This window comes from Danio rerio, chromosome 3, assembly GCF_049306965.1.
Source record: "Danio rerio strain Tuebingen ecotype United States chromosome 3, GRCz12tu, whole genome shotgun sequence".
NCBI classification, from domain to species: domain Eukaryota; kingdom Metazoa; phylum Chordata; class Actinopteri; order Cypriniformes; family Danionidae; genus Danio; species Danio rerio.
The window spans coordinates 23,531,029-23,543,953 of NC_133178.1; the positions used below are offsets into that span (position 1 = coordinate 23,531,029).

The window sequence follows — 12,925 nt, forward strand, 5'->3', positions numbered from 1 at the left end:
TGCAGCTTCATAATGTTGCTTTAGTCCAATTGTATCTGGATGCACACTTGGATTTGCAAGATGAGACTGCATATCTCAGACTTGCAATGTCAGACACAATGCACTCGATGGAGCTAGTGACATCACTCTGAGGGTTGGTGTTAGGTGTGGGCATTAAAAAGCATTGCAGCTCAACTGCACCTAGGCTACATCTATGAGATGTCCTCTGTTTTAGTCGGCCATTGTTGTTTTGTTTATTAGGTTGTTGGGCAAGTTAATCAATTGAGAAATTAATGCAAGTGATGCAATTGGCATTGCACATTCACATTTTTGTTGTTTACACATAGACGATAAAGATGTGATTTTTAAAATCTTGCACTTTGAAACTTTATGAAATTCAAAGATTTTATAGTTGTTATTCACCCAAAATGCTGTTGTCATGTAAATGATAGAAACTTTCTTGCTTGCTGATAGAAAGATTTATCTCAGAAGTCAGAAGCGTTTGTTTGATTCAGTGCTCTTTTGAAATACCACTGGGAAATAATACTTCCAAAACCAGGCTGTCATTGTTGCTGTGTTTGCATGGCATTTTGCAAAAATAAATTACTTTGTCACAGCTAGTTAGGACATGGTGTAACGTGAGCTGGCTGCACCTAGAGAAGCCTTTGGGGAAGATGCACACACACACAAAACACTGCATTTACAATGTCAAATCCTCAGCTCTAATGTGTGTGTGTTTGTGAAAGGCTGTGAACTAATGTTGCTTTATATTCACATCATATACATACAATTTTACACTATATTTATATGTTCAACTTTTCAACCCTGATTGATGAATAGACAGGTGGGTACATAGCTAATCAGTAAACATGTAAAACAAGAAATGTGACAGGAGATTTTTCTTAGTGCTAATGTTTTGGTAAAACAAACAAAAACATAGAAACCGAAAAGCCTAATTAGTCTTCCTGTCGTTCTCTTGATCAACGATGTAATGAGTGACTTTTAATTAGGATCAACCTGCAGTGCTGTAGCTGGCTTGGATTTCCTTTAATGCTGGTAAGTTCAGTCTAAGAGCAGTTGTTTATTTGTCGCTCTAATAATGAGCTCTCATTTGTTCTCAACACATTTTGCATAACTTTTCAGGGTTTAGTCCTATTTTCTCAAGCAGGAAACATGTTTTTTTGCTTTGAAATGGATTTTGAGGGTACGTTTACATGACATTTGTATTCTAAAGTCAGACAATTTTCTTTTTGTGTTTTTTAAACAATGATCCATGTTTACATAGTGTCTTAAAACTGTTATACTATACCAGACAAAAGTCTCCTATCCAAGTTTTAGGAGCAACAAATAATAGCTTGACTTCTAGTGGCTTATCTGAAATGCCTCAAGATTAACTAATAACTAGACTAATTTATTAATAAAGTCATCTAAAAGGGCAAAGAAAACGTTCTTGCAGGACTCTCAGAGATTATCGATATAATTTGTATTCATCATTAATGCCTCTTCCTTCATCTTACCCCTGACAAGCTCAATAATGTTCATGTCTGGTGACTGGGCTGGCCGATCCTGGAGCACCTTGACCTTCTTTGTTTTTTAGGAACTTTGATGTGGAGACTGAAGTATCAGGAGCGCTATCCTGCTGAAGAATTTACCCTATTCTGTGGTTTGTAATGTCTGCACAAATGTCTTGATACCTCAGGCTGTTGATGTTGCCATCCACTCTGCAGATCTCTTACATGCCTCATATTTAATAAAACCCCAAATCATGACTTTTCCTTCACCAATCTTGGCTGATGTCTGTGAGAATCTTGGGACTATGTGGGTTCTAATAGGTCTTCTGTAGTAGTTGTGATGCAGTTCAACAGTTGATTCATCTGAAAAATCTACCTCAATGACTAACTAGAAGTCAAGTTATTATTTGATGCTTACAACTGGGACCAATGACAAGCCTTTTGTTAGGTAGTGTATGACCACTGTTATATTTTTGGTAGTTAGACGCGTACATGACTGGACATGTAAAACATAAGCAAATTATGTCACTATTTTCACAAAATTACATTTTTATAGTTGTATATGGACAAGAGAGCTTACGTTTTCTGCCAAAAACACAACTTTTGCACTTGAAAGTGTCATGTAAGCATACCCTGTAATACACAACACAAGAGTGTGTTGTTGTACAACATTTTTTTCACCAAAGCGCTGAGCATTGCTGAAATGTGAACCCTTGAAAACTCCACTCCGACACAAGCAAGTCTACTCCCTGTCATTGCGTTCGAAAACACTAACAATTTCCATATTCAACATGGGGCAAAAACTTCTGTTAAGAGCATAGACCTCTTTAAAAGCCCTTAGTAAAAATTCCTCCTAATTATACATACACAAAAGGTACAGCTTAGAATAGTGCATAAGATTAGACCAATCAAACGTACCACCAGACGAATGGAGCCACCAAACAAATGGGAACAAAGTGATTCTCCAATATACTTATTACATGTTTCTGGACTGGCAACTAACATGTCATTCAAGCATTGGTTATAATACATCTTTCAAAAATTATTAAATAAAGCGAATGCTTTTTACATATAGCGCAAGCTTCAAATATGGCAAGACATCTTTTAAGTTAGTAAGGGAGGGCGTTAAAATTCGGAAGCACTTCATCTTTGTCAAATGGTTGTCAACTGCGGCAGGCTCGACTCTGATTCCAGTTACGCTTACCGTACAAAAGAGACAAATGGTACATAAACAGTAAAAATACATTATGTATTGCTAAAGATAAAATGCTACCCGGTGGCATTCACATCACAGGTAGAACAGAAGAAATCTGCAACAACAGTCATTCAGCTTATTCGGGTGGTTTATAATAACCAACAAATAGTCTTCACACCGAAGGATCTCGGAAGCAGATATTTAAACCTTTTGTTTGTTTGTTTGTATGTGTGAATGCACTCAATCTCATTTGATTACACTTTTTTATCTTTAACCTGTGCAGTGATGTAATTAACTTACCAATCCAGTGCTCAAAATATGTTTTCTACAAAGTTTATTCCATGTGATTCGGTGGAAATTTGATCCATCCTTGCCGATGTGGTTTTAACAACAATTAGAACTTCTCTACTCGCTCTTTTCTAGCATTCCTCAAAGAGAGACTCTACTGTATGACCTCCTGGCCGACAAAGTGGCTCCATTTCAGGCAGAGGACTGTGTTGCTGGCTCACCTTGGCATCGCTTGACATCTCCCTGCCAGGAGAGTCTGACAGCTGCGCCTGTCCTCCCGGGTTTGCCCCTGAAACCCAATGACACCCTGGGGGCATTGCTACCGAGATAGAAAGAAGCATCACTGTTGCTCAGGATAGTTTGACTCGAAGCTGACCCATGAGAGCATGTTGATACATCCTCGCATCAGTTTGATGGTTGAAAATAGCCATCTAGGAACATGCTGTAACTGTATTTGTTGTCATATTTTTGGAGCCGTTGTCCCTGGAGTTAGTCCAGAAGTACAAATTACCTCCAAAATGAAGCTGGTGTGAGGATAGAGAGAGAGCAAGACACTTCCTTTGTTCTTTTCTCATCCTTTCTTTATAGTTCATTACAGGCCCAACTGCTGTAACGTGTACTGCAGTGACTATAATGCAAGTTAGTGCTCAGAAAAGGACGCTTTGTACTGTTATGAGAGCAGTTCCGCCTCTTTCTGAGTTCAGTAATCCTTCTCTGCCTCTCACAGAACTGCTTTTTTATTAGCAAGCAGCCCTGAGCAGCAGTTCCGTTGAACTCTGAACATTTCACACTCTTTAATAGTCCCTAGGTGGCTTGTACATTAGATGTCATCGGCCCGTAAAATTGCACAAGGCTGTTCAAATAAAGTGTGCTACTTTTTAGACACAGCTGTTTGCTCTGTACACAGATGTTTTGTTGTCACATAAAGGTATAAGAGGTCACGTCATAGTGCATAAAAATATCCACATTTTGTTATGTGGTGTAGCCTCTGTCTTATGAGCAAAACAACATGTTCATTGTAGATGAGAAGACAAGAACTTTTTGATCTGCTGTATTCAAAGTGTGCTGTCATCAATTACAGCGCCCCCTGCTGTTTGGTGGCAGTGTGGCAGCCAAACGCCTGGCTGGGAACAGCTTGGAGCGGCAGAGAGGGAGTGAGGTTGACAGCTGTGTCCATCAGTCATTTGCCCCAAGGCAAGAGAGGACAGATAGGCCTAGTATTGCTACCATTTTCCTTGGTATTTTCCTCTTCAGGTCCAGAAACACCTGAACTCTTTTAGTCTTAAACCAATGCCCACAACCACATTTAGTGATTTTCCATGTTGTGTGCATCAGGATGCTACAATAGGGTTTTGCTGCTACATGCTAGACTTGGCCATCAAACCATTGGATTAATAGGTTCTTGCTTCGACCAAAAGGATAGTTATTTACATTCAGAAGTATTCAAAAGAAGCAGGCTGTTTGACAGATATTGCAAAAAATACACATAGGCCAGTTTAGCAAAGTTGCTTTGGCAGTGCTACTTATGACATTGCAGGACTTGTTCTCCTAGATGTGTGCTCCTCCGTCACTATGGCACCTGCGGGCGACTTTTGTCCCCTGAAATGTCTCTCTTGAGGTCTGTCAGTAATAGAGACTTGCTCATTGACCTTGTCTTTACCTGTGGCTTGTCTCGAACTAGAGTTTGAAATAGAAGCAGCCAGAATAGATTTGATGTTGGTGGTTTGCTCCCTGGACAAGTTTTGGAGCACAAACCAACTTTACCTAGACCCTTATTCGTTGGCAGAAATAACAAGAACCTGTACATCACGAATGTCTTATTCTTCTCTCACGGGACACCTGGATTTCTCACTGTCCTCTTCCTTATGTTTCCTTGCTGTACTTTGTCCTCAGTGGTCTAGAATTGTCGGAATAATATCTCGCTCTGTGGCAGCTCTTGGCTGATGGAAGTTGACAGCACAATGGCCTTGTCCAGAAGGGTGTGAAGACTCCTGAGGTGCCAGGCTCCTGCCCTTTGCTATTGGACACATGGGTCCCAACCACAAAAGACATTTGAATGCCAGGAGTACAACAGGCCAGATTTTTAGGGGAAAGTACGATCACCGGGGATTCAAGGCCCATCAAGAATTGGAAACAAGACCATGCAGTGCTTTCCCCTTCGTTACTCTGGTAATTATAAATCTAATCCAAACTAAATAAAAGTAGGAAACATACTATAAATATAATTGCATGTGTAGAAGCTTCAACATCCAGTTGCAATGTCTAATCGAAATCATGCTTTCTTGTGTTTTTGTCCTTCCCAGGCTTCCCCTCAGACTGTCACCTCTGTTTTGCTGTTTGTGGGCAGTCCCTTGTGTTTCAGGTGGAGATGTGGAGACTGCCCATACCCCAGAGGCTGCGTGAACAGTTCTGGCAGAGTCTCGATGCTAAACTGCCGCTTGTTGGAGAAGGCCTGACGCCGACTGTTAGGCTGGGACAGCGGTGGCTGCGCCATGAGAGGGACTTGATGTTGGACATGGCTCTTGTTGGGGTCCCAGGCCTTGAAGGCCGAGCTTGAGGTGAGTGGGTGAGTGTTGGTCTTGGAGATCTTGGGCTTGGGGACTTGAGCAGATGTAATGGTGATAGCCAAAGGAGTATGGATATCTGGAGGAGGAAGGAAGGGCTTATCTTTTGGGTGGAAAACGATTGGCTGGAAGGTTGCAGACGAGGACTGGCGGTGTGCGTAATCCATCATGGGGTAGCTCTTGGGGTAGTAATCCCTGGCTGTAGTATCTGCAGTGACAAAGGGAATGGATAAACAAACAATTAGAGTCATTGAGGCTAAAATACAACAACAATGTGAAAAATATTCAAGTGTTTTGTTTAATAAGGTCATTATTCACACTAGCATAGCCTACAGTATGGGGTGTACAAACCTAATACATGTGTCACACTATACAAATGCTATATTTAGTGTTCAGAGGATCTAATTAGTAAAACACGTGGAGCAGAAGGTCATCAAGTGTGATGTGAGGATGCCAGTGGCACATTTACTTCACGCCACACACAGATTGCATGCACATACATTCACTTGAGGGAGCTTTGGCTGTACACATCATGGGCATGATGAAATATAAATTGTATATGTCCTGAGGCTGTTTGAACAGATCAATGAAAAAAAAAATTCAGAGACGAGGTGCACATAGTTCAAAGCAGATAATGGAATGGTTTGGTCTGGTAAAAAGGTAATATATTGACATTTTGAGGCACAAAGACAACCTGCCATCTACGTTTGCAGAAGTTTTTAAAATGTACAGTAATACATAGATTATGAAAATCTATCATGAAATATTTTATACTTGCTTTGTGGAACCAGTTAATGATTACTCTGGTCTCATTACAAAAACAAACAAGTGTTTATTTTAATAATTGTGTGTGATATTATAATTGGTAATACTTGCACCAGCTTGATAAAAGTTAGCCAATTGTGTAATAGACATAGATTTTAGGGATAAGAAATAAGGATAAGAACATGATGTGGGTTAGCATGTTAGCAAAAGTTGACAGCGGAGAGTTAGCCTTTTAGCCTGTCTCGTCAAATTAGCCCATCTACATTGAGCGCTGCAAGCTATAGACAGGGCCGCTCGCTTCACTGCCCTCAGAAATAAACAACCTTGCCTTACTGTTTTGTCATTTCGGTCTCCTTTTTCTTGTTTTCCTTTCTGACTTCCTTTACAGTTCCTTCTTCCTTCTATCGATTGAGTTGCAGCTGAAGCATATACTGTAGATGCTGCTGACAAGGCACACAAGCATGTAGCATGGTTTGTGTACGTGTGCTCTCCTGGCCTGATGGGAACCATTGTTTCTGCCAAAATACTGCAGCCATTAAAGTAAATCTGTGAAGTTGGCATTAGCCGCTACTGTTATGATTGTTTTGACCGTATCAGTATGGATGAGCTCACTGTTTGTGGTTGTGTGTGCGCGCAAATGTCGGCTAGTATTACAATCAGCTTAGAAGGTCAAAATTAAACCTGAAGGGGTTTTAGGGATGTTGTTTGCTGCTGAGAGCTAATACCATGTTGTCTCAGCACTACGCATCTGAAGTGTTTGAAGAAGTGACAAATTCTGAAATATTCAGCCAAATGAGGATGTTAATTTGTTCTCGTCGACAGTAAATCAAGCAGTAGTTTGTTAATGTGGTTAGACATGCAGATTAGCTCATTATTGTTTTAAGTGTGTACATCTATTAGCACATTTGTGTTTTTTAAGTTCAGGAGTGAACATGAAAGTGAAAGAAACTGGCTAACTTTCAGTGAACAGGTAAAATTTGGGCAGTGTACAGTATATATTCAGTTAGCATGAATTTATTAGTGAGTGTGTTTAAAGAGAAGGACGCTAATAATGAGCAAGAGAAGAACAGATTTAGTAAACACAACTGCAAACACACACTTTGAATTAGCGGTGTGAAGCTTCACTTGGCTAATTATTCCATTTGACTACAATTTAGAGGGTAATGCTTTCATTATAGAAACACTTGTCAACAATTTCAAACAGTTTAATTAATAGTAATTATTAATCACAATATAGTTTTTTATTTCGATTTCTTTGATAATAAATAAAAACAAAGAAGGAAAAACTGACATAATAAAAAGAGGACACTCTACAGTTTGACAAATATTGCTGCTGTTGGACAATATAATGTACTTTTGAGGCTTTTTTAGTCAAGAATGTTGTTGTTTACATTGCAACTATGCAGTTTATTTATAAGGATAGTGCCTCTTTCAAAACATTAATAATTTTGGAGATTCAATGCATCGGCCACCATTATCCTGTCTGAGCAGACCAATGTAAGTGACGTTCTGCCACAAGATGGCAACAGAGAATACATAATAAGTCTTTAAAAGGAGAAAAATTCAGCGTTTTCTCAATGTAAGTTTCAAACTACAGCTGAACAAATCATTATAAATCAGGTTAGTGACATTCCAAGTCGATCTCTTGTTTGTATTTCGAATTTTTGTACCACAGAAACTGGTTCTGTTTGCTTTGGCTTTTTCGGTGCAGCCAGCATCAGGACGTGGATGCACTGGGTTGCTGTTTCTTAATATTTCAGTGTTTTCTTATAGATTACATCAAAAGAACACAAGCAATCTTAATGAACTATACATCAGTATAAAGCTACGACCCTCAAGCAGCCATTGTAGCTAGTTGTTTTTAATGGAAATCTTATAAAGAATGTATTTGCTAAATTTGTCTAAGTTGTACAGAAAACGCTTATTAGATATGGAGTGAATATCACCGTAATAACAAGACACACATGCATTCATTGCTGTACATATTGGTTTATTTTGAAAGGTTAGAGTCCACAGATCAACATCCCATCAAACACATTTAGTCCATCGGCACAATAGTGTTGAATTATGGATTGTTATTCGTTTGTTTAGGACACCATTTCTGCCGGAGATCTGTTGTTTACATTGTTTACTATGTCACGCGCAAAACGGCGTCTTTGTAGTAAAAAGCAAGTCGGTGCCACAGCTTACGGTGTTATTGATAAAATGAGACCACAACCTGAATAAAAAGTCAAAGTTATATATTAAGTTATTATATTATTGTGATATCTCGATTGCAACAGGGAAATACTGGGGGATATCTCTGTAAACTGATGGCATTTCATGCCGTTCATCCGTAAAATGTGAGCAAAAATTACCTGTCTTGTCATCACTTTAGACATTACTCTAGAGAATCATTCAAATGCTAGCCCTAAAGTGACGTTTGTGAACTGTCAATGGTTTCTGCTGTTCTGATGTCGGCTGTAGATGTGAATAAATGGCGGAAGAAAGTAGTTCCTCATACAAAAGGATTTTGAGACTCTTCGTGTTTGGTTTTTTTTTTTTATACATTTGCTGTCGAACTGTTGTATAAATGCAATATCACACTTCACAGTTATTTAATTCAGTCAAATGAATTAAATCAGTTACAGACCTATTAATGTTTCAATTCTGGTTTGTAAGACTGTATATATTATGAACAGTATATACTAAACACAAAAGCTGTTATACTGTCGTTGTACCTCCATAAAGGATACACATTTGTGTCCACATCGGTACTTAAAAAGCAATTTTGGTGTTTTGTTGTACCATGAGGAACATTTTTGTACTTTTTAAGCTACTAATATGCACATTTGTAGACCCATTAGGTAGAAATGTGCACCTTATGAAAAGAATAAAACCACAGTGGCAGCTTTTGTATCTTCTAAGAGTAGTATTACCCATTATTATGTAGATGAGTTTGGTTTTATCTTCATTTTTGGAACCCTATAATAAAAACATCTTTATGGTCATCTAAACACTTAACACTAAACATCTAAACCAGGGCTCATCAAACTTGTTCCTGAAGGGCCGGTCTCCTGCAGATTTTAGGTCCAACCCTAATCAAACACACCTGAACAACCTAACTAAGGTCTTACTAGGTATACCTGAAACATCCAGGCAGGTTTGTTGAGGCAAGTTGGTGCTAAACCTTGCAGGGACACTGACCCTCCAGGACAGAGATTGGTGACCCCTAATCTAAACACTTTAAATACTGTTTTAATAAATCTTTCTGGTAACACTTTACAATAAGGTTCATTAGTTATTGCATTTACTAACATGAACTAATCATGAATAACACATGTACAGCATTAATTAATCATAATTGAACATTTACTAATGCATTATTAACATGCAAGTCCATGCTTGTTAACATTAGTTAATGCACCATGAGTTAACATGAACTAACAATGAACTACTGTACTTTCATTAACTAACGTTAACTAACATGAACAAATACAGTAGTGAATGTATTGTTCATTGTTTGTTCATGTTAGTAAATGCAGTAATTAACATTAACTAATGAACCTTATTGTAAAGTGTGACCATCTTTCTGTATGTTATGTAATATATACTTTTTGTTTTTGTTTTATGAGAGGCTTAGGATATTGAACACATCATTAGCTCATAAGTTCATTAGCTATGAATGAATCAATCAATGGAAACTCCTCATTGTGTATGCATGTGTGTGTGTGTGTGTGTGTTTAGTCCTGAGGGTCATTCAGGCTCTGCAACACGAGAGAGTGTGACATAATTGGCCGATGATGTCACACACAGGAAGTGCTCATAGAGTGAACATATGTATCAAACTAATGAACAGACGGTAAATGTTCTCACAGCTTCTCTGTTCCTCTCTGTTTTTTCTTTCCTTCTTCACGACTTTTTCTTTTGCTGTAGTTTGCCTTTATCTGTTGTCTTCGTCTATATCTGTCTTTTCTGTATGACCGTTATTCTTAAATGAAGACTGTACAGGGAAGTTTTCTTAAGCATCTATTCACTCCGGGTGTCTCTGTGCGCATGTTCCTCCGTCATTCTCTCGTCTTTGCCTCCGCTTGCCCTGCTGAACTCTCTCGTTGCCAAGCATAGTCAGAGCTGATCCAAACGCAGCCATCCAACAGACACAATAATCTAAATCTACACTTCTTCTGACGGAGAGAAAATAAATCCATTTCAGACTTTGTGCGTTTGATCCTCTCTTGTCTCTTTGTTGATCCTGATTTTCATACTTAGTCCACAATTCTTTTTATATTAGTGAGATTCCACTATACTGTAACTACAGGTGTAAAGAAAGGAAATCATATGTGTGAATCTTATAATAACTGTCAAGAATATGCACAACACAATATAGAAATTAAGAAATTATATAGATATAGAATTTAAATTAAATAGAATTATAAGATTATAATAATAATAATAATAATAATAATTATTATTATTATTATTATTATTATTATTATTATTGCTATTGTTATTAACAAGTCATGCAAATTAATAATAATAATAATTATTATTATTATTGTTATTATTATTATTACTACTACTACTGCTATCATCACTATTATTATTATTAATTATTATTATCATTTATACTGATTGTTACATTTAATAATAATTGTTGTTGTTATTATTATTATTATTATTGTTATTACTATCATTTATAATGAGTGTTTAAAATAATAATAATAATAATAATAATAATAATAATAATAATAATAATTGGTGTTGTTGTTATTCCAGGTATGCTAATAAAATTAGGATTACTTGAGACTAAAATCAGCACAACTATTATTATTATTATTATTATTATTATTATTACTACTACTACTACTACTACTACTACTATCATTACTATTATTGTTATTATTATCATTTATAATGGTTGTTAAAAATAATTATAGTTATTATTATTATTATTATTATTATTATTATTATTATTATTATTATTATTATTATTATTATTATTATTATTATTATCATTATTATTATTATTAACAACAACAACAACAACAACCGTAATAATAATAATAATAATAATAATAATAATAATAATAATAATAATAACAATAACAACAACAACAATAATAATAATAATAATAATAATAATAATAATCAATTGTAGAAGTAGTATATAAAGAAATAATATCAATTAAATGTCAGCCTACATTGTGTAATAATAGTTGGTTTGGTACATTTACTGTACCAGAAATAAAAGTGTTTACACTTTGCCTGTGTCTCTGTATGGGAGATGTGTACACCTTTACCCCTTTTCAAACTGCTTTTTCTATGAGTTGTGTATCAAATATATTGTGTGTGTTGTGAGCTGAAAAGCCCTGAATTTGATCACCAGAAGGGCCAAATTGTGCATGTTACATCTTTTTCACCCTCAAACCACACTTACAAGAAGGCAAAGTTAAGATCCAATCTGACCAGACCAATTGTTTTGCTTCCTAATATTGGATGTATCATCAGGAGCCACATGTATTTGTTTGTGGTCACGCTTTTTTTTAAGCTACAATTGGCTATATGCACAGCTAGTGTTTTTCAGCAAATGAAAAACTTCGGGTGAAAGCTTAATGTGAATATTTTATATTTCATAAGGTTCCTTTTACATCATCAAGGTTGTGATGTAATTCAAATATAATCAATTGAATAAACTTAAGAATTTATTTAGTTGTTCAAGTGTAAAACAAGATGAAACCCCATTTAACCGCTAGTGTCGTCAGGATCGGCAGGCGAGCACATAAACTCCATTGAAAATACGGGTAAAATAAAATGCCATATTTTAAGGACATGGTGCATTTAATGCAGTACTTCTTGTCCGGTCTGAGACCCACTCTATCGTATATCTAACAGGCAGTGAAGATCCCTGATTTTTAAAGAATCTGACCTTAAACGTAGCAATTTTATAATTTTTTTTTTAAAGTTCACTGGAAGCGCTGAGGCTGGCTGACTGGCTTGCTGATGTCTGTGTGCATATACCCCATTCTCGTTATTAGCAATGCATTAATTATGACTTTAAGCTCAACAAACTCCCAATTTGCTGCCTGTCAACAGTTTTTAAAATATACACTGTATATTAAGGTAGTAGTTGGGTTAAGGTATTAAAATTAGGGATATTAAAACAAAATCATTCAGAAAATCTGCTTTACATGTACAAGTAAAAGGCCAATTTAATAATTGTGGGATAATAATTCACTAAACTAGTTAATAGTAAGAATTCGTCGTTGAAGGACCTCAAGTCTGAAAGAGCTGACTGGTTGTATGTACAAGTATGAATAACTGAGGCTCATGGTTTCAGATAGAAAACATTTAAAGCGCTTACATATTGGATGATTTGAGGGTGAGTAAATTAACAGCAAATATAACAACGATCCCTGTAACAAGCTTTAGTGTCCTTGAGTCTGTTTTTGTGTTTTCAGGCTGTTATTCGTTCAGCATATATGACATATATTTTCCCTTCATTTCATATGGAACTCATTAGTACTTTACAAACGATTTCCCATCAGCCTCCATTTCTCAGAGAGCATGTATTTTCACATCTCTCAGGGGGGAACGCAATAAGAATGAAGGTTAGCGGGTTGTTTGGTGAATCTGCTGCTCTGTTT

General features: G+C 36.7%; 1 protein-coding gene across 2 annotated transcripts in view; it reads right to left on the bottom strand.

Moving 5' to 3' along the window:
• Positions 1-347: 347 nt before the first annotated feature.
• The window catches only part of LOC100535636 (protein shisa-9), a 121,613-nt gene continuing 109,035 nt past the window's right edge, over positions 348-12,925 (bottom strand). Inside the window, exon 5 of one of the 2 annotated variants that reach the window (XM_009299406.5) lies at positions 348-5,745. In XM_009299406.5, coding sequence (XP_009297681.1) covers positions 5,285-5,745 — 461 coding nt within the window. In that variant the 3' untranslated portion in view covers positions 348-5,284. The remainder of the gene's footprint in view (positions 5,746-12,925) is intronic. The other variant, XM_017354765.4, reaches the window with a different exon arrangement.